General features: G+C 41.4%; 1 protein-coding gene across 2 annotated transcripts in view; it reads right to left on the reverse strand.

Moving 5' to 3' along the window:
• Positions 1 to 425: 425 nt before the first annotated feature.
• Positions 426 to 22,146, reverse strand: part of myo1g (myosin IG) — a 64,031-nt gene continuing 42,310 nt past the window's right edge. Inside the window, exon 22 of one of the 2 annotated variants that reach the window (XM_050035098.1) lies at positions 426 to 1,208. In XM_050035098.1, coding sequence (XP_049891055.1) covers positions 1,046 to 1,208 — 163 coding nt within the window. In that variant the 3' untranslated portion in view covers positions 426 to 1,045. The remainder of the gene's footprint in view (positions 1,209 to 22,146) is intronic. The other variant, XM_050035099.1, reaches the window with a different exon arrangement.

Consider the following 22,146-nt stretch of genomic DNA (forward strand, 5'->3'; position numbering starts at 1 on the left):
CATCAGATGTTTTGAACTCCTGTAAGATGATGTCTGCAGGGTCGTTGTGTTTGTGTGTTTATCAACCCAGTTGATCTGATCCAGAGGACACCGAAGGGACAAGAGAGGAAACAGCCCTCACGTCACTGAGTCCAGTTTTCTCTACTGCTGTTTGAACATCTCTTCCTGCAGGGTGGAGAAGTGTAATATACAAACACCAGGACATTAACTGATGCTGTAAATTGACTGTATTTGTACAGGAAATCCTCTCAATCACAGAGCAACACTGACAGGCTCCTGACCTCTCTCATTCATATTCTTACTTCTTCAGTCTTCCATTAAATCCCCAGACCACATTTGAGAAACACATTTTAATCATTGTATAATGTCGACTTGACTACAGCACACTGTCTATTCATGTGGCAAAGCATTAGGGAGAAATTAACACACACAGAGCTCGCTTAAGTAAATCTTGAATAATTTATTTTCTTTCTTCTTGTTTCTCTTTTTCCTCTTTATTACTTCTGACATGGAATAATTGCCACAGTCTGCCTTTTGAGGCAACAGCACAAAAAAAATAGTTCTCATTTCATTTAAATTCAACTCAATGTACAAAAATATATCTGGGATGTTTTCTCTTGGTTGTTTTGGTGCATTATGATGTGCAATTTGTCATTCAAAAAGTGCATTTACTTCTGTTTTTGTTCCATCTTGTCTTTAAAAAATATCTTCAAAAATCCTCAGTATTTTATGTAACATCAAAAGCAAGGACAGACTCATAGATGTGTGTTTGGCAGTTGTGTCCTGAGTCTATCCAACAACAAAATTATCTCCTAACTTCTCTATTCAATACTTTCGTAATTGTCTAGTAAACATTGTCCTCCTGCAGCTCAGGATTCAGAAAGCAGTCTCTGCTCTTAACACTTAAAAATCTTTGTGAAAATATTTCAACAATCTTTAACAATAAACAACAGTTTTTCAAGGCAAAATTGTTCCCAAAAAGTTCCCAAAAGGCAGAGCACTCAGGTCCTGAGGTCAAGCTGTCGGTGTTTCAGTCAGACAACTGTTAATTAGTGGGGACGAGCAGGATGAAACCATCTCGGCTCTTCTTAAAATCTACGTTGGTCTGGCCCGGCTTGGTTTCTACGGTGACGCTCTTTGGTTTTCCCCGCATATGAAGCTGCACGGCTGAAGGGCAAACCTTCACTGGGAAATGGACTTTTCTTATACTGAAAGAGAAAAAGACAAACACACATTTTTTTGTATTATTATACTTGATCAGAAGTTTATTCCTGCAACCTCTGAACTTTGCTTTCTCCAATTAATACCTTTCTATTCCTCTTACCTTACAGCTGTAGTTGGTAACTTTTATGAAAATAACTTTTTATCATATTTGCCGAAACTGCAACAAATTCAACAATATTATATGAGACAGATAGTCTGTAAATAAAAATAATTTGGTAGAACTGACCGCAGCTAAAGGAAAACAACCAATCAGAGATGAGGAGTAACACAGCTGTCATTCATGTCAATCGCTCTGTAGTCAAACTGTCAAACTAGGCAGCGCTGATCAAATATGAAACAAGACTCTGTCACTGTATTGCCCATTACTCACCTCAAAGGTATTCAGAAACATATTTTAGTGTACTGTTTGGCTGTAAAATGAGAGAGTTTGCGACCACCATGTTGGTTTTATTGGTACCATCCACAGCTTTTCACGATTGAAATGGAAATAATTTGTACCGAACTGAACTGAATTGGACTGCTTGGTGGAAACATGGTCTTAGTTCCTCTTCAGCTCTGATTGGTTGTTTGAACCTGATTTTTTTCCGGATTATCTGTCTCATTGTGAATATAGTGACAGTTTTAGCAAATATGACGAACACATTTTTTTTTAAGTTACCAACTACAGTTCTAAACCTCACGTTATTTCCTAACCCCAAACTAACACCAGGACCCCATGCGCATGAGAATTTGTCATGTTTCTAAAATATGTAATTTATGTCACTGACATCAATGCACTGATGGAGGACATGGATTACAGTGCTTGAAAATAGGAACCTATGTTTGAATTTTTTGTTGAAATGTGCTTCAGAAATTTTAGACATTTACAAAAGTTTGGTACATTTTTGGAAAATTCACCCACCAACGTCGTTAGATGTTGATATGTGGTTGAATTTAGGATGACCAAAATTAAATGTCAGGGCAACATCTAATGCCAGCAGCAATTTGATGTAAAATAACAACACTGAAGCGGGATTTATAGTTGTGCGGCAGACCCTACACCATAGCCTGTGCACATGGCCTCCACCGTTATAAGCATTTATATTCGTGCAGTGGTGTGTCTGTGTCACTCTGCAGTTACACCTCCAAAATGCTAGTCAGCAGTGGAGGTTTCTGTGAAGTGCTGTAAAGTTTAGTTGATTCAAAACACACAATAAACATGGCTTAATAGACACAATTTCAAAGACAAGTACACAAATTGGCTTCACTATAACTCGCAGCATTCACAGACAAACATTTGTCTTTATCTGGACACATTTTCTCCACAAATATGACATGCTAATGTTATTAGCACAAGCCTATGGCATTTTACATTGTATAAATTAGCCTAGCAGCTAGTGACCTTTTTTCTGTTCTCATATTAAACCAGGGACAACAGCAGCATTTAACAAAGGTAACAGTACATAATTTTGCTCTATTCCAACTCACAAGGTTCACTGAAAAAACAACTGTACCGTACTAAACACGTTTCCAAACAAATACATCATGCTAACGTTAATAGCACAAGTCCATAGCATTTTACATTTAAATATCGTCAACCTGATTTTCATTCTAACCAAAATTTAACGGGCAACAGCCCATTGGTCCGACATCCCTTTGTTCCGACCATATTAAACCCATTGTTCCGAAGTCCGTTCCGAAATCATCATGATGCCCTGTGGTTAAGGTCTGGTTAGGTTTAGGCACAAAAACCACTTGGTTAGGGTCAGGAAAAGATCATGGTGTGGGTTAAAATGAAAAAGAAAGTGACAAACACATAAGCCGTGAGCCTGCGCGGCCTCAAGCATTTCCCAGCTGACCCAGAGCTGGTCATGGCGCACCATACGCCCGCCGCGAGCCGTTCAGCACCGCGGACAGTCGAACAAATGGGATGTCAAACCAATGGGCTGTCGGACCAATGACATGGACCCAATTTAACATCCTTCCAACATAAGAGTCCAACATCTTTCTGATGTCATACTGACGTCTGGTTTCAGCTGTAAGTGTTCCTACTTTTAAATGAAAACATGCTATGACACAAAGAAGCTTTACACTGACATTCAAGTATTTCATGCAAAACAAAGCATTTCAGGTAGATATTTTAAAGCAACAAAAGATAGCAAACAAAACATCACAGCAACATATAAACGCTGCAGGTCTAAAAATGCAGTTCAACATCTGTAGGTCTAATAAAAATAACATACAGGTTCAAAAAATACTTACTATAATTATTTTTTATTTCCTTTATCTAGTTTATTACAGAGAAGTTTAGCACTGAACCAAAGTACTGCCAAAGTGAAGCAAACCGTGTTTCTTCAGGCACCCAAACTGCCTGCCAACATCTAGTTGAAATCAAAACATCACAAGACACTGTGTTGTTTACTATGATATTAATCATCCGTCATGTTGTGTGTCAATGGTAAAAACTGACAGTTGTGTTTGAATGCATGAACCCATCTCTAATGCTCCGCACAGAGGTGAAGATCCACAAAATCACAACCTGTCTCTTTTTAGCAGCCTTGTTATTGATCACTTGACACTTCCCCCATGTTGTTGGATGATTTCGACTGACCGCAGTCACATCCAGGGTGCAGGTGCTTTGGTGTCACACACCCACAGTCCCTCTGCTGACAGCTGGGACGAGGAAGTGTGGCTTTGCTGGCTCGACAGGCCGGTCGCTGCACAGTCAGCTGAAGATGATCCACTGTGAAGTCGCTGCTTCCTCTCAGCCCCCGGGGGATCCTGCAGCCTCAGCCCGGCCACGGCGACCCCCACAAACACAAGCTGGCCTGGCACATGGCTCAGGCTCTGCGATGTGCATACAAAGAGCCTCAGACTGTATGCACCTACATCACAGCCTGAGGCCCTGCAGAATACGAGTGCTTCAGTGATATTTCCATTTCTCCTGTGAATGTATTCAGAATGTTGTTTGTCTATCCACAGACGCACTTTGTATGAACCCAACTTGAAGCTTTAAAAAAAGCAGATGAAAAAAAATATTTGCCAACCAGCTATTTGTGGACGCCTTTGAATGTTGATAATGTGACTGATAAGAAGAGCTGGCTCATGCATACAGTATAGGACACCTTGGCAACTGTCTGCTTCCTTTGGCAAGAACAACTGAACGACCGTCCTATCCTCCACAGACTGAAGGGTCCTCCTCAAAAACTCTGGCTGAAAATCAGATGAAGTCCCACCTTTGAAAGGTGAACTTAATTTAAGCAGATTACATAATATTTTAGCTGTTATGCAACAGTGCTGGCAGTCGGGTTTAGTACAGTAGATTCACACACCAGGTGAGAGCATCACACACACTAAAATCTGAGCATAGAGACAGACCTAAAACACCACACTCTAAGCATCTGAATAATGATACTGCTCAGTAATAAACTGAATTCTAACAGTGCAGTCACATATTTGTTAATGTGACAGCAAAGCACTTACTCACTCCATGGAGTATAAACTGTATGTAAAACAGCTTATTGGTGCAAAAGTTAGTTTGGTACATTATTTGTTTATCAATCCATTTTTAAACTGGCAACTGTGTGTTGTGATACCTCATAAATACTATCGTTAATAGTAAAACTACTCGGACAAAATCTCTGGTTATGGTCTAAACGATACAATTTTAAACAAAGTTTAACAAGATTTACTCGCCTAATGGAAAATTTACATGCATTTGGTGCCTGGTGGGTGTTAATTTCGGACTTCAATTGTGTTAAGTGCAGTAAAATTTGATTGATTCAATTAACACACCTAAAACATGGCTTGATAGTGACAATATTAAACAAAAGAACAAAATTCAACTCCATTTTAACTAACAAGGTTCAGCTTCACAGACGAAACAACCTTCTTTCGTTAGACATGTTCCCCCCCAAAAAGACATCATGCTAACATTATCAGCATAAACGTGTTACATTTTACATTGCATAAATTAGCCTAGCTGCTAGCGGTCTTTTCCTCTACTCACATGAAGCAAAGGTAACCTAACAAAATTCAGCTCCTGTGTAACCCATGAGACTCACTGTCAAAACTAGTGTCTAATACAGAACATGCCTTTTCCTAGGGCTGGGCGATAAATCGATTTTATCGATTAATTTTAGGGCTGGGCGATAAATCGATTTTATCGATTAATTTGAATTTGCAGTTTAGGCCGATTTGTTTTAATGAAAATCGAGTTTCTATTTAAAATCCGCCACCGCCGCTCCACGCTGGTCTCCGGTAGTTCAGAGTGGGCTCACCCCTCCCCCCCGCATGCTTGATACACAAACATGGCAGCGAGCGGGGAAGAACTCCTTCTCAAGAAAGGGAACGAGTTCTTCAGCGCTTTTGTGTGCTCACCTGTGTCTGTGTGTGTGTGTGTGTGTGTGTGTGTGTGCGCGCATCAGGGCCGAACTCCGCCGTGCGTGACACAGAGAGCAGAGGAGGATTTTAGACGCGCACCGTGTAGGGACATAAATAACATGCCGTTGTGTAAATAAGATGAATAAGTGTTACCAACGCCAAGCTGGCAGACCCCTGAACCGTAGTAAAGGGACCTCCGAAGACCATTAGCTCCTTTAGCTTGTGTTAGCTCGTTGTGGCAACAACACATAAACAACGGGACTTCGTCTGCGTTAAAGAACGGCACTTTATTTTCAGCACTGCAGGGATGATGCACAGCCTCTCTCATCAGTGTCTGACTTTTACATAGAGGGAAATAACTCAAAAACAGCATGCAGAACTGCGTAGGCTTCTTCACTGTGGCTGCTCGATGTAAACAACATAGCACATGCCTCACTTTCTTCCTGGGGCGCATCCATCTGACGTCACACACCACACCCGGCGCACTAACGTCTCATACCTCCTACATCTACACACATACACAGCTCCACACACACACACACACACACACACACAAGCCACATGGGAACTGCCCATTGGTCTGACAGCCCATTGGTCCGACATCCCATTGTTCCAACCATATTAAACCCATTGTTCCGAAGTCCGTTCTGAAATCATCATGATGCCCTGTGGTTAAGGTCTGGTTAGGTTTAGGCACAAAAACCACTTAGTTAGGGTCAGGAAAAGATCATGGTGTGGATTAAAATGAAAAATAAACTGACAAACACAGAAGCCGTGAGCCTGCTCCGCCTCAAGCCTTTCCCAGCTGACCCAGACCCGGTCGCGGCGCACCATCAAGGTAGAAATACGCCCACCAGGAGCCGTTCAGCACCGCGGACTGTCGGACTAATGGGATGTTGGATCAATGGGCTGTCGGACCAATGACATGGACCCAAGTCACACACATCAGGCTCAGCCTGTAACATAAGGCTATTTAGTTTGTTTAATAAAAGGACAAGGTATAGACCTGTTCTATAGGAAAGGTAACCTTAAATGACTTCTGTTGTGATCCAATATAATAGTACGGGAAACACTGCCATATGATAAGAAAGGGGTCCAGTGGAAAGCGATCAAAGATGCAGTCGCAGTGTATATTGCAAGAGATATGGTGCCAATATATATATTTTTTTAACTAGGAGGGGAAAAAATCAATTTAAATCGTGAATCAGATTTTTTGTGAAAAAATCAGAGATTTTTTTTTAGGCCATATCGCCCAGCCCTACCTTTTCCACATACACAACATGCTAACGTCATTAGCATAGGCCTATGGCCTTTCTCATTACATAAAGTAGCTTCCTGATAGCAGACTTTCCTCTATTCATATGAGGCAAGGATAAATCACACACAAGACTTCAAATGCTATTTTGTGGGGGTGATATTGTATATATCCTACAAAAATGCACACACAACAGTTGGTATGTATACAAACTGTATACCTACCACACAAATACCACACAAATTAGCATGGTACAAATTACATTATGTACTTAATGCAAAGTCACGTAACTTATATTTTAAGTAAATGAACTTAATAACAATCACGTAAACGACATGGAGAGCATAGCATTTTGCTACTTTTGATTAAATCTAACTTTTACCTGCATGCTCACAGTCTCCTTCAAAGCTAGTCTACACACACATGATGGAGTTTTTGTTGAACTGGATGCAAAGAGATGAAACTGATGTTTTTCTGATCTAAGTCTTGGTAAGACAGCAAAAGAGCAAATCACCCAGACCTGGGACAGCTCTGTCACAAAGGTTATACAAGGTCATCATGGGTGTAATCCTCCCTTAGATACATATGCAATCAGGAGAGAATGACATGCAAAGTGTGACTCAAGCCTGGTACATCTGATCCACAAATACAGTCAGACGTGTTTGATGGTAGAATGCGTCACAAAAGCCTCATTAAATCTGTTCCTCCATCCTCCGTCTTTCCCACTTCCTACTGGGCATTGGGTAATTATATGTGACACATGACCAGCATGAAAGCAGGTAATGTGAATAGAGAGAGACAGAAAGAAATGTCCTCATAAACTACATAAAAATAACCAAACATTAACCAAGCTTGAAATTCAAAGCCATCACTTTAAACTGCCATGTTATTTGATTTCCTGGTGCTAAAAGACTTTGGACATGTTTCCAAATCTGTGTCACTGTTCATCATAAGTCACTCCAACAGGTGTGGCCTTGCTCTCTTTTTTCCACTTGGCCCCTCGTCAGCCTCAGACCTCACCTCGCTGAACCCCCTAAACCAGCTGTCCTGCCCCGCCACAGCAGGGACAGGCCAGACACGGAAACCCACTGACCTCCACAGGGTTTTGATTTTGTGTGTGATACTGATCTCATCCTACCGGCTACCACAAGTGAAACCTGACACCAGCAGTGTGTTTGGAGGAAGGCCTCTGTGGTGCAGCCATGTGCAGCTTTCTGCTGCTGAAGACTGTGGAGGCTGAGACCGTCCATGATTAAATATAGCCGGCTGTCACTCTTCATGCGCGCGCTTCTGTTCAAATACAGCTGGGCGATAAATAAGAGCTGTTATTGGGTAAAATGGAAGTTATGTTTGATCACTGCACAATTTGTGCTCAGTGTACAGCAACCAAAAGGTTTTGGCTGTGATGAGTTTTTTTCCAAGACTGTCCTTGCTTCAAATGCTCAAAAATCTTTCCCAGTAATTGTGCAAATCTAAAAGATAAAGATGGAGTTGAGATGTTGTTACAGTGCTGCCAAACCTCTCAGGGAGGAGGCTAGGTTGGAGGTTACCGGACACTGCGGTTTGCATCCAACCAACAAAAACATGGTTTCTCTTAGCCATGACCATGATCGTTTCCTGACCTTAACCAAGTAGTTGTAGTTGCCTAGCTGACAGAAACCCCACCTTAACATTTGAGGCAGCTCACGTGAAAACAGCACTGATAAACAACCTGTTTTTTTCCCTTGTAGGTTTAAAGAGTTGTTGTGTTTTCCAACCATCTTTCCGTCATAGCTGCTAACGCCATTTTTGAGGTTTGGGGGGACTTGTTAGGGTTAAACTGCAAACAATTATGAAGCTTGATTCTTTTATTTCCACTGGAGATTTTAAACTGTCATTTTAAAAATATTTTTTCTATGTAGTCCAGTATAAAAAAAACCTTAATCTAACACACTAAATAAAGGATCTAGACACCAACTCCTGTGCTTTAAAGCTAATTGTCAGTATTTAAAGTCCGCCTCTACTCAAAGGGTGTTTCTTTTCTGTTTATGTACCCAAAATTGTCTGACCTTGACTAAACTGACTTGCATCTGTGCAAAGTTTGTTACTACAGAGGTCACTGTCTAATACAGGAAACACATATTGGCAGTGGAACAGACGTTGACACAACACTGGCGAAAAAATCCTAAAACCTCCAGCCCAGAGTGGACTTGTCAGCATAGAGAGCTGAGTTAGCATTAGCACAGTGAAAGTTTTGACACCAAACATGGTAGTGTGTGCAGTTTATGGATGTTAACCAGACCCTGAAGCTTCCTTCCACTATCTACTGAAACCCCATCGTAGCAGATATAATTGTGTGTTTCAAAACCATTAACATAAGATACTTACTACACCTAATATTCTGATGCGTCTGGTAGTCGCAGATTTTAAAGCACAACAGACTCCTCATCTGAGTCAGACTGAGGCTCAAACACGTATGTCTGAATCTTTCAGATGTTTTCTGTGACGCTAACGCTAGCCATCTTGATGTACACTGCTCTTTCACCAGTCAACCTTGCAATAGTAGCACTAATCGCCACATTTTGTTTTAGGACTGTGCCAGTGCTGGAGAAATCGGGAAGCGAAACCTAGCTCCAGCAGCGGTGTTGAGCGGGATCCGGAATCCAGAACTTTTTCTGTGGGGAAAATTATGTTTTTTCCACTTTAAAACTTGTCTAGAGTGGGGTGTCGGTGGCTTAGTGGTCGAGCAGGCGCCCCATGTACAAGGCTGTTGCCGCAGCGGCCCGGGTTCAACTCCAGCCTGTGGCCTTTTGCTGCATGTCACTCCCCCCCCCCCCCCCCCCCCCCCCCCCCCCCCCCCCCCCCCCGCTNCTGTGGTTGCTGTTCATACCATGTTTTTTATCACTTGGCTCTGCAGAAACATTTAGAGTGTAGGTGTCAGCATGACTTCTCATTAATCTTCTCATTCAACTCTTACAAGCATATTTCCTAAAGTGTCGAACTTCTCCTTTAATACAAAAAGGCAGCAGCCCTCTCACATTCACCTGTAGCTTTCATCCATCAGAGCCCCTCCCCTCCATCTCACAGCCCCCCTTCATTCCATCCCACCTGACTCGACACCCACTCATCAACACAAGCCTGCAAATTTCCCCTTGCAATCTTAATTAGCACTTCCTCAGCTGCCTGGCAACCATCACTGGGGCAACAGCAGCATCTGCAGCCCCAGCAGCGGGGGCAACGAGACCACTCGAGGTCTCTGGCATAAGGTGGCGGGGAGCGGACCATATCGGGGTCCGCTTTGGCGTCATGGTGTTCACCATCCATTAAAATTACCATCACCATCATCAGAAACAGTGGGCCTATCTCAACCAGCTGCACCCTGTGTCTTGAGTCTCTTCAGGGGGCATTCTGGGAAAAAAATGAGTCATAGTGTAACAACAGTGGAGCTAATGCATGTAGAGTGGTTTCTCTAAATGGTGCAAATATGTTTTAAGATTCAACACTGTGGTCTGAAATGGCATGACTCATAAATGTGTGTCATTGAGTGTGATGTACTTCAATAATAGCACTGGCTTCAATCATTTCCTCAGTGCTGATTAATTCTTGGGACCATCAACACATTTCTGAGATAAGAGCAAATCAGTTTAACAGCGAGGTAGCTCACAGAGGGAGAGCTGAGCGTCTCATCAAATCGGTTCGTGAGGGAAGACGCTCGATTGCTATCAGGGGTTTATATGCAGCAGGAGCTTCAGACATGTTAGTGATGGCTTTGTAACACATCATATTAGTCAAAACATCAGCTAAGAGACAACACCAGGACAAACAAGCGCCTCTTGACATAAAGACTGATTCTTTTAACAGATGAATTACCGTGTCGTACTCGACATTACAGTGAGGCCGTTGTGAAGAATGAAAATGTTGCTTAGGAATCCATTTGTTGCACTCTGAGGTCGATTTAAAGGCAGCACGTGTGCGTGCTGTTTGAATCCACAAAGAGGGCCTTTTGATGCTGCTGCAGTTTTGAGGTCAGCAGCCGCCTCTGTGAGAGTGCGCCCAGGAGGCTTTGAGATGCTCAAACAGAAAGTCCCAGAGATTTAACAACCAAGCCACCAGTCAGAACCTCTTTAAAAAATATCTGCTCCTCCACAGACGAGCGTCTTTGATGTAAACTTGTGACAATGAGCTCATCGGGAAAATATGATGTTCACTGTCTCTGATTCTTTCACTAAACCACCCATCCCATCATCCTGTTAAATCCCTTCTCTTCATCATATCACCGTTTATGTCTGCCTGGATCTTCCTGGGGAATCCATTTAATGTGCATCAACATAATGAATCAGTGCACATGGGTCTTTTATTCAACTAGACGGCTTGGTTTAACAGACAACATCATTCTATCTGTTAAAACTGCATTTAGGTCATAAAGTCAGGAAGTGTGTTTACTGATTTGCTGAAATATGAGTTCAAACTGCAGCAGAGCATTTTAAAGCTTTACATTAAAAGGAAACTTTGTTTTTTCCAACCAGGACTCGTCTTTCTAATGTTTTTTGTGTCTCAGTGACTAATGGAGACAACAGATTTGTAAACTGTTCCAGTAATTAGAAAGCACTGTAGCTGGCGGGCATGAAACAGGCTGCTGTGTAACCACTCGAGGCATGTTCGTCCATGTGCTTGTTTTGCCACTGACAGGCTCATATTGTGATTATAAGTGTCAAAGAAATAAAACTTTTGTTGGTTTTACTGTCTATATCTGTGCGATGTTGATGCAAGAGACACTCTTCTGTCTTAACATAATTCTGTCTTAACATTTTTAAGACTTTTAAAAGATTGATCAAAGACATTTAATACCAATCAACGCCTTGTGAACGCCTAACGACTCCAATGCCTCCAAAGACTTTTTAAGGATTTGCAGGAACCCTGTGTGAGAATTCAATTTTGTTTTACGAGTGCATTCTTAAACCCAATTCAGAAGGGATTTTTATCTCTATAACCTGCGCTGGCCAGTGATTTTTCAACCTCAATGCTATCAATAACTATAGCCCTAACTAGCTACTGTTGCTCTTTTAGCTAACTCACTGATTATCCTGTAATTTAAGTCCAGTCCAGAGAGACACTTTCACAATTCACAGTGCATCTTTGAGCTTCATCACCTCAGAGCGGTGTAATAACTGAGGAACAGAGAGATTTTGCTTCATGTATGAACGTTGTTGCAGATTTCAGTCTGAACTGTAAAAGCAGCCTAATCCACTTAAAGAAAAACAAGTTTAAGTGGTTTTAAACTGTCTGTGTTGATGAAATTTCAGCTAAATAATTACCTTAAACATGATACTAATATTCAGTACAATACCAAGTATTATAGTGTAATGAAGGTCACATGTTTTCCCACACAGCAGCTAAAATGATCCATGAGCATGACTTTTATTATTTACTACTCACTTCCTCTGTAGTATTAATCCTGTGTGAATGAGGCCTTTGTAAGTCACTTAGTTATTCACAGACAGCGAGGATGCAGTTCTTTGTGTTGGTATGAAGAGGAAATGAGCGATAAAAGTTTATGGGGACTGTCTAGTGTTAGAGATATATTTGACTGGATATTATATAAATCTATGACCATAAAACGACTATTGTTCCCTTTTCAACTATTTTGAGTCCATTTACTTGTTTTTAGGAAAGTGTAGACGGTCCAGCTCTTCATACACCAACACAAAGTACTGCATCCTCACTGTTACATCGCTATCTCCACCTCCCCAGTCTCCTTGTGTTTAGGATTTAAGACCTGGAGTTACAGCTGTAGCAAGTTATGAGAACAACCAGAAGAAACATCTTTGCTAGTTTCAGCGATTTCCAATGTCTTGCTACAGTACACAGCTACAAGCTAGCTTCTGCCAGTGTTCACCAAAGCACCGTCCTAGTATCGCAGCGATGGATATAACAGCAGCAACTGCTTTTAAAGACACTTTGATTTTTGGGATAACCCCTTTCAGGTTGGCGGTTGGCTGGTGAAAACAGCTTTAGACTTAAATTTTACAATAAGTGTTCATCGTGTATCTCTGGGGTTTGGTTTGTGAGCTCAGGGACAATGTGTGTCAAGCTTGGCCAGATGAGTGGGAGGACACTACCAAACGACCAAACTAAAATGTGTCTTGTCGTTGCAATAACCTCAAAACAAGCATCTCCACTAAACTTCTACAGACTTGAATTACAGTTGCAGTAGAAAATCAGGACCAAATTGTTCGGGAGGAATGTGTCTTCAAAGTTTGATCTCAAGTTAATTTAGTTATAAACGACCCTGACGGTTTTGGCCTCACAGAGGGGAAGCATTCAAAGCAAGGGACAGTTATCAACAGTCCAGTGGAAGAGATAAAAGTAGATCAGGAGCCAGAGCCTTCAGCTATCAGGCTCCTCTTCTGTGGAATCATCTTCCTGTTTCGGTCCGGGAGGCAGACACCGTCTCCACATTTAAGACTAGACTTAAGACTTTCCTCTTTGATAAAGCTTATAGTTAGGGCTGGCTCAGGCTTGTCTTGGACCAGCCCCTAGTTAGGCTCCTCATCAGCTGTGAGGTTCCAAGGACTGAGGGATGTCGTATGCTGTAAAGCCCTCTGAGGCAAATTGTGATTTGTGATATTGGGCTTTATAAATAAAACTGAATTGAACTGAATTGAATGAAGAGACAGAAAACCCTACAAACTGCAAAACTAAAGAACTGCTTGCACTGTATTTTTGAAGCAGTTACCTGCAGTTTGGGTGCAGTTAAAGAGTAGATACACACTGTGACGGTAACGAAAAGGATCACTATAAAAGAGATATAGTGCTGATTAGAGGTGTTTCAGTATTTATCGCAGCATTATCTGATCTGATAAGCGACAATATTTACCTAAAAATTAAACTGAAAGAAGGGTCTTTTATTTGAACACACAATTTATTTAGAAAATATATAGCTTCTTAAATGTGTCAGACCTTACTATGTGACCGAAATATTACTAATGTAGGCATGAAAACTGTGAATCATCTTATTTAATACAGGCATTTGGCCACAACATGAAAGACGGACACACATACAAAAAACAAAACAAAAAAAACCCCACTGGTGCTAAATTTGGTGCCAGCTCTACTTACAGATGCTGAACACTAATATGCTTATATGTCATGGAAATGTATGTGTTAGGATAAAAATGTATTTAAATTATTCACATATGTGCTGATGGCAGTCAGTCACACACTGCAGACCAACTGTAATCAACAGATTCAGGATAAATCAATGAAGCACATGACCTGCCAGCTGTATGAGAAGGAAATAGGTCAGTGTTAATATACTACTATTACTACTACTGTTTGCGTCCACCTGGGTTAAAAGCTATTGTCATAGTTACGCTCAGTGGAGGAGGAAGTACTGAGATCCTTTACTTACTTGTACTAAAACCTCATTGCAAAAAATGACAATAAAGATGATATTTAGGAGAAAGTATGTAAGTATAATCAGGAAAATGTACTTGAAGTAACAAAAGTAAAAGTACCCATTGCACAAAATAGTTCCCTGTGACTGTTACATTATTTTATACATTATCATTAGATTATTTTTACTCATGCTTTCGTAAACGACTGATTTTACCATCAGTCTACGCCTACTGGAAGTACTTGCCACTGACACTCTCTGAAAATGTTACGGAAAGGATCCTTACAAAGACAAACCTTTTTGTTTAAGAGCAAGATTCTTTTTGTTTCATCAGAAAAAGCCCCAAAATTGCAGTCATTAAAATGAACAGTATTTTTTTTCTCTGCTTTTTTTCTCATCTAACTTGGTGAATTAAAAATGTATTTCAACCAAACCAGGGTCTGTGATTGTTGGGACAGTGTAATGATGAGCCAAGACAGTTTTTGTGAGATTTATTGTGTATCTGTCAACTGAATGATGTGATATGATAAAATGACTGTTTATTTAAATGGAGCCTGGTAGCGACAGCGATTTCAGGGCTGTTTCTGGTTCAACAGAAAGGATCTTAGACACTTGCATTAATAATCTGAGCCTGTCAGTGGCAAAAACAAGCACTTTTAGTGGGCGTAAAGTCAGGGTGTGTAACTGCACCAAAACTGCCATCAACAAACCCACCAGGCTCAGTTTAAAAAGACGGTGACTCCATTTAAATAAACATTGTAAAACATTGGTTGACAGAAACAGCTGACAGTTGGCTTGTTGAAATAAATCCTTATTTCACCCAGTTAGATGTTAAAATATGCTTGAGTCTGGAGAAATTGGTGGATAGTGATGTTGTAGCAGTTTCTGGGTAACTCTTTACTCTTTAACAAAAAGAACTATCTCTGTAGGGATGCTTTCGATAATACTGCTAGGAACTCAAATAATTTGAGTCTGTAAGTGGTAAAAAAATATATATATATATCAACAATACCTTGTTGAAAAATACCAAACCTACCCTTTTAGGTACAATACTTGAGTAAATGTACTTAGTTACATTCCATCACTTTTGATAAAAACTGCACCAGCTGTGATCCTAAGGGCCTGTTTATACGGTTCCGTATATTTCTGAAAACGGGTTTTTATCTTTGCATTTGCACCTATCACTTACACGTAACCGCCGTTTCCAAAGTGAAAGTTTTTAAAAAAAATATCCATTTCTCAGTCAGCCTCAGTCAGTCAGTTAGTAAGTACGTCAGTAATCAGTATAAATCCACTCACGTGCAAACTGCAAACATGGCTGGAGGAGGCAAAGCTGACCTTTTCCCACTGGCGAAAAGGACAAAGTCGGTGGTGTGGGAACATTTTGACTATCAGAAGAACCCCCAGAGCCAAGGCGAATGGTGTTTGACATATGACGTATCGCCACCTACTGGCATGGAATGCTAATTGCAGCAAAAAGCTGCCGTTTTTGCGTTTTCATGTAAACAGGGATATCGTTGTCACAACTGATCGTGTAAACCCCGAATTTTTTTATACGGGATAAATAAAAATCCCTTTTTTATTTGTATCAGTATCCGTGTAAACAAGGCCTAAGTCATGTATAAAACCAAAACTAGAACCAGATCAGAAGCTGTGCAGTCCAAAAAACATACAAGGAAAGAGACAAAACAAGGGACAGGAAGTGTGCGGAGGGGACGAGCTGACCGAGGAGAGTTCAGAGCACAGGCTGCCTCTCCGGCCGGGAGACGAACACATTTAGGACAGCCACTGAGGGAGAAAAAACTGGGGAGGCAGGGAAAGAGATGAGGCTATTTCAGGCTTTGGATGACGCCTTTCACGACCTAAAAAGTGAATTTAGAATAGAGAGGGCCTTCACTAACTGACAAACTGTTGACGTCCAACAAGATCAAACAACAAAGTCAACAAGTCCTTCGACTCCACTAACAGGTCACTGTGTGTCTCTGGTCATTAAAGCCACATCACAAGACTATTCATGTATGCTTTGAGGTTAATGAAATCATGTTTTTTTTCTCCTCCTCATTTTCTTCCCTCTTCCTCGGGAAGGGAGGGGGTGACCCAGAAGATTGCTATTAATGCAACACCGTCCCAGGTCTTTCCATATTCATAACCAAAAGTGCTGATTTAGAAAATGCAGGAGAAGGAGAGAGAAGCTAGGAGAAGGAAGAGATGAGAGTAAATGAAAACAAATAAAAGGCGAGAGGAGCGGAGTAGCTGTTTTGCCCACAAGCTAATGAAGTGGCATTTTATAAAATGTGAGGTGTGAGCTGGTCACCTACAATCACATCTGATTGAATAAATTCATGTATACACCCTCGGGGGCAGCAGGAGTCATCAAAAGATATTTTAATGATTTACAGGAGGAGAAAAGGTTTTTTTTTTACATAATTAGAGTGTCACTTTCAATTTATTATTGTGTGCACAAGGGGGAAAAATGGATCCCTGTGAAATGCACCATCTGACCCACTGCATGCCCTGTTAGTTAACTTGGCTTCTGTTGTTGTCTTCACTAACTTTAAATGGCGCAAACTAGTGCCTGCGCTGAACAATTATAACGCTACCACTTGCTGTCATCACCACCACAGAAGGGCCGCCTTTCAATTCATCTGATTGGACAATGGGAAAAAACTCAGGAAAAAACTTGGGGAATCACAAGACAAGAAATACTTGTTAAATTTCTTATGGTTCTTGACATTTATTTGACTTGGCCAAGAAATTGCAAAACAATGAATGTAAAGGAGAGGAACAGGATAAGAACTTGTATTTGTACTGTACGCGTAAACCTCTACATGTGTATTTCGTTTCAGAGCTTTTTCTTTTCAATGGCACAAACTAAGTGCTGCAATTTTTGGTGAAGCATCACAGCTGATAAAGAAACTTCTCTTCCATCCACAGGGAATTTCTGTGATCAATAAGATAATAAAATCCCCAAATTGCCTTTTAAGTAAAGAATCCTCCTCAATCTTTTAAGGCTGGGCAGATCATACCCTAAATCCTGCTTTTAGCCCACTCATACTCCCCCAGCTGTCCCAGCAGATGGTCCACGAGTCCAACCCCCCTCCAACACACACACACATGCACACAGTAAACAGGCACATACCGGCACACACACACCTCATTCATGCCGACAGCTCAGACCCAGGTGACAGGAAGAGAAAGCAGGAGAGAGACGGGGATGAGAGGATGAGGGAACACACAGGAAAGAGAAGAGAGGGGAGGATGAGCTCTGCTGAGGGAACAAGAGACGGATGTGACATGACAGAAAACCAGACAGCTTGTCTTCGCTCGTCCTCGCCGACAACAGAGAGCAGCTTTGAAGTCAGATTTTACCTTGTGCCTCTAACGCTGCTCTCTCTGACCCAGTTTTGTACAACTCACTGTGCCACCAACTCTCACACACTCACAGATCCACTCTCTCGTGTCTGATATCCAATCATGAGAGAAAAACACAATTGTTCCATTGACTGTTTCCTCCCCTGACCAATCTCCAAACCTCATAAACTAAAAATGACATGCGCGTGATTCTCAAAGTCTGGGATCTCATTTCCTGACAGTAGGAAGCACAAGAGGAGTGTGTTTGTGTGTTGTCATCCTCCTCCCTCCCTCCTCTCCCCCCTTGCACATGCTCACACACTTACACAGCTCACCCCTGACTTTGTCTCATGAGTAGAGGTCGCGACCCCCTCCATTCACCGCAGATGGTGGCACAAAGACAGGCGGAGAGCTGAAACTGACTCCTGATGGTCGACTTTCCTCTGTGACACCCGCCGCACCCTGACAGGAGCCACACAGCTGCTGCATAGACCCCAGTGATGCAGATATCACCCCCACCCCACCAAAAACAAAATAACCCAGACCAAAAGTCTAAGACTCGTTAAATCCACAAAAGCCTCACCAGGGATCTGGGATCAGCTGGCTGAACATACAGAAAGACTCACAAAAGTGGGCACACACGCTCATGCGGCTGCCGTCTGCCCAGCCTGTGCACTGCATAAACAAAACAAGTGACTAAACATAAGAAGTAACATCACACTGATGTGAGTGAGCTGACAGCTCATTAGATGTTTCATCTCTACATGACACCAGAAATCACATAAAAACAAAAAACTGGCTCTTAACTGTGAGTAAGGCTCATGTTTTTGGATATTCACTGATATATAACAGAGTTTTTTTTAAAATAGGCAGATCAGTTTCACCCTACCCTCGTTGATAAAACTGGGCTGAACAAAATTTTAGAAACACCTTTTGGTGTAATGCAGTACAACTCCACAGCATTACAAAAATACAACTTATAGCCTCATGAAGTTGTTTCAAAACACCTCCTTAAAACAGTCTCAACAAAACCTTTATGGGGGTACATTTTTTTGCATTTTGTATTACACCGATTCCTAAATGGACGCGATGCAAATGAGTAAACATCAGATTGTTTTTGTTGTTCCCTATTAAGATGTCCTTACATGCACTGTTTGAAAAACCGCTTGCCCTGGCTCTATTTTTGCAAATCTATGCACACCTCCAATCTATTTTTAGAGCAACAGCAAATCGTTCCTTAGGGTCGCTCAGGACTTGATAAACTCGCTGAATGTTGTTGCCGCTTGTGGATTATTTGGACACTTTTTTGCCCTCTGTCCGGCAGAGTTACTTTGCTTGGTGTGTGTTAGGAAGAGGTGTAAGACTCCGTTGAGTGTAGCTAGGTGTACCTAATAAACTGGCACCTGGGTGTATGTCACCACTATGGCTGTAACTGTTTATTTTATATCTGACAATTATCTGCCAAACAATTAATCTAGGTAATAATCTGCAGATTACTGTATAATGTAAATAACTGCTAGCTGCAGCCCTACCAATAAATAAACTAAAGTGTTTACTGTACCAGAGGCAGGCTATTTTTAAAATCCAGCTCTCATGAGATTTGGAACAGATTTTAAAGGAGCACTACATAATATTCCAAGCATTAATATAGCAACAAACAATTATTTGCTATGTAAAGATATAGTAGAGTAATGGCATCCTGTGCAGAGAATAAAGTCATGCTCCCTCTGTGTGTGTTGTAATATGAGCTTCTCTGTTTTTGTTGTGATAGACAGTCTGGCCCAGTGTGCATGTCAGTGCATGCGAGTCCCTGTGTTTGTATCCCACTTGCTCGCTAATCACTGCTGTCTGCACTGCGCTCATACGTTGGTTGCTGCTAATATCAAGATGGCGTTGTAGCAGAAGCATAGCGCTCACCCTCCAGTTCTAACACCAGTTGCTCTGTCAGCACTGTTGTCACTGTTAGCACTGTTAGCTACTAGCCACCAGCTCAGCCACCTCCATGTTAAGAGTTCATATCAGGCACATTGTATATAGAAGTACATATGTGTGTGGGCCTGTCTCGTTTCTACCCCTTAAATCTTCCACTTGATATTGAGTGCCCTCGTTTGTGAGATAAACCTTGATGAGGGAAGTGAGAAATATTAGGGTAGAGATCTTCTCCTAAGAAATGGGACACCACTTCATGCAAATCGGCGTGGCCGACATGCAGGCATACGTCACGCGGAGTAGCGATGCAATGAAAATGCCAGATCCAGCGCTTGTGTTGTGGCGTGTGCTGTGTTTATTCTTCTCCGTCTGATGATCTTCTGATCGATTTTGTTCGGGTAAGTCAATTTGTTTAAATATTTTGACGTTGTGTTCAACCATACATAGGTAGCAGCCATTTTAAAGAACTCAACTGGCTTCCAGTTGAAGCGAGAGTCACTTTATCTAGGCTGTGTATGGTACATAAGATCATTTATGGTGCTGTCCCTGCTTTTTTAATAAATTATTTTCAACATGTTAGGGAAGTACACAGTATCTCTACAAGAGCCAGTGTTGCTGATGTGCGCTTGTATAAGTTTAACTCTCTTATCGGTAAGGGATCCTTTTCTTACATTGGGGCTTTTCAATGGAACGGCTTGGATTTGGTTATTAAATTAGCCTCCAATTTAAGACGGTTCAAATTTCTTACAAAAGCCTGGCTTTTGGAAAAGGTTCCTATGTGAAAATTGCCTCAGCTCTTGAAGACGTATCTGTCTCAAATATGATTGTTCCCTTCATTTCTTTATTGTGACCATGGTTGTGTATGTTTTTGTATGGTTTTATTGATGGAGCTTTAACCGCCGCACATGTGGGTTGCCACCTTGTATGTATGAGGACCACAATGGAAATAAGACTTTATTTGTGTTTTTATCCTCGATTGTGTTAGCCAACGTGCATGGGTAATATGTACTCTTGTGTTTTATGCAATCTAATAAAACTAAACTAAACTAAACCGAGTTGCTGATGAGTTAACGCTAGTCCAACCATCTGTTGTTTGTATTTTCAAAACTTTGCCAAAGTTGCTGACTTCGCAAGGTGTTCTGAGAAATTTCATCTTCCACTTTGTTGAAAGTGTGGGTCGGGGCTCCCTTGGAATCTAGGGCGGGTTTTAAGTGTTGGAAACCACTTCCACTACCTCAGTTCTGTTTTGGGACACCACTAGCCTAAACGTGAACGCGCACAACCAAGTGCAAGTGGGTATTCCTAGGGGAAGTGTGGGTATTGGGACAGGCCCAAGGTGTGTTAAGTGACCATGAATGTGTGAATGTAAGCTATATTGATTTCAATATAGACTCTTAGAGGACAGGCTTTGAACTACAAAGAGATCCAAATAAACATACTGAGATGCTTTAATTTGTAATCATATGACCTAAGTTTGTAATTTTGTATCATACGTAGTGGCTGAAAGCCTCAGAAACACCAAGTAAGTGGACGTTGTTTTCAAGAATGAACCTTTTTGAAGTCCGAACTATGAAGACATCCATAGTCTTAAACATATAAGCATAAGCACAATGAATTTTCACCAGACCAGCGCCACTGTGTGTTTGTAATTTTCCATCACTCATTGTAGTCCTGGCAGGATTTGGAGGATTTAATACTTTGGGAGACCCATCAGTGCAGACTGGGTGCTGTCTCAGCGGGCCCTACTTATAACAACACACCCACACTAACACATACACACACCCACACACACACGCACACACACACACACTACTACCAAAACAGTCTGCTGTGTGTGAAAACTTGTGCCATTCAAATGAAGTCTGGCAGAGATGAATGGGGGTGGATGTGAATCAGGTTTATAAACAGCGATGACAAATCAGGTTCCGAGTGATAAATGTGATAAATGTCAGCATGACTGATTCATTTCACAGCAGTTATTCAGAGTGGGGCGCAGACACCGACAACTACGACAGTGATAAATGCCAAGAGTATGATTTGCGTAATTGTTGTGCTGTATTAATAGACTTCGTTTCAGCCGGGGTCTTTGACCGTTAACTCTGAGGCTGCCGCCATGTTGTTTATTCGTGTGACACGGAGACACAGGAAGGCTGCATGTTTTCCCACCAGGCAATCACTTCACAATCACTAATTAATTTCTCCTCTCTGCTGAAAGTTTGCTAATGAGTGAAATCAGCTGCCATAGTTTTTGGTACTAATGAAAACCTGACAACAAACAAACAAACAAATAAATGATCAGCATGAGTAAAAAAGTTCCAAACTAATTTGTTTTCTTTTTCCATAAAGGAAATATCTGCATGTTCCCATAGTGCTTCTGAAACTTGATGAGCTGACCTGAAAGAAATACAAAGCCAGCCCAAAACCTAAAACTTGTAACTAAACATTTTTGTAACAGTTTCAGTGTGTTTCAAATTTGGATTTGTGACACATCAAATTGCTTCAACCTGATTATTTCTTGTTAGGAAGGAATCATTTTTGTTGTGGTTGAGCTTGAGAGTGGACAGCACTTTCCAGTTTTCCTACCTTAATGGACAAAGCGCTTCCAACAATTGCCTCTCACTGACAAACTCACATACCAATGGTGACGGAG

This window comes from Epinephelus moara, chromosome 22, assembly GCF_006386435.1.
Source record: "Epinephelus moara isolate mb chromosome 22, YSFRI_EMoa_1.0, whole genome shotgun sequence".
In the NCBI taxonomy this organism is placed as follows: Eukaryota; Metazoa; Chordata; class Actinopteri; order Perciformes; family Serranidae; genus Epinephelus; species Epinephelus moara.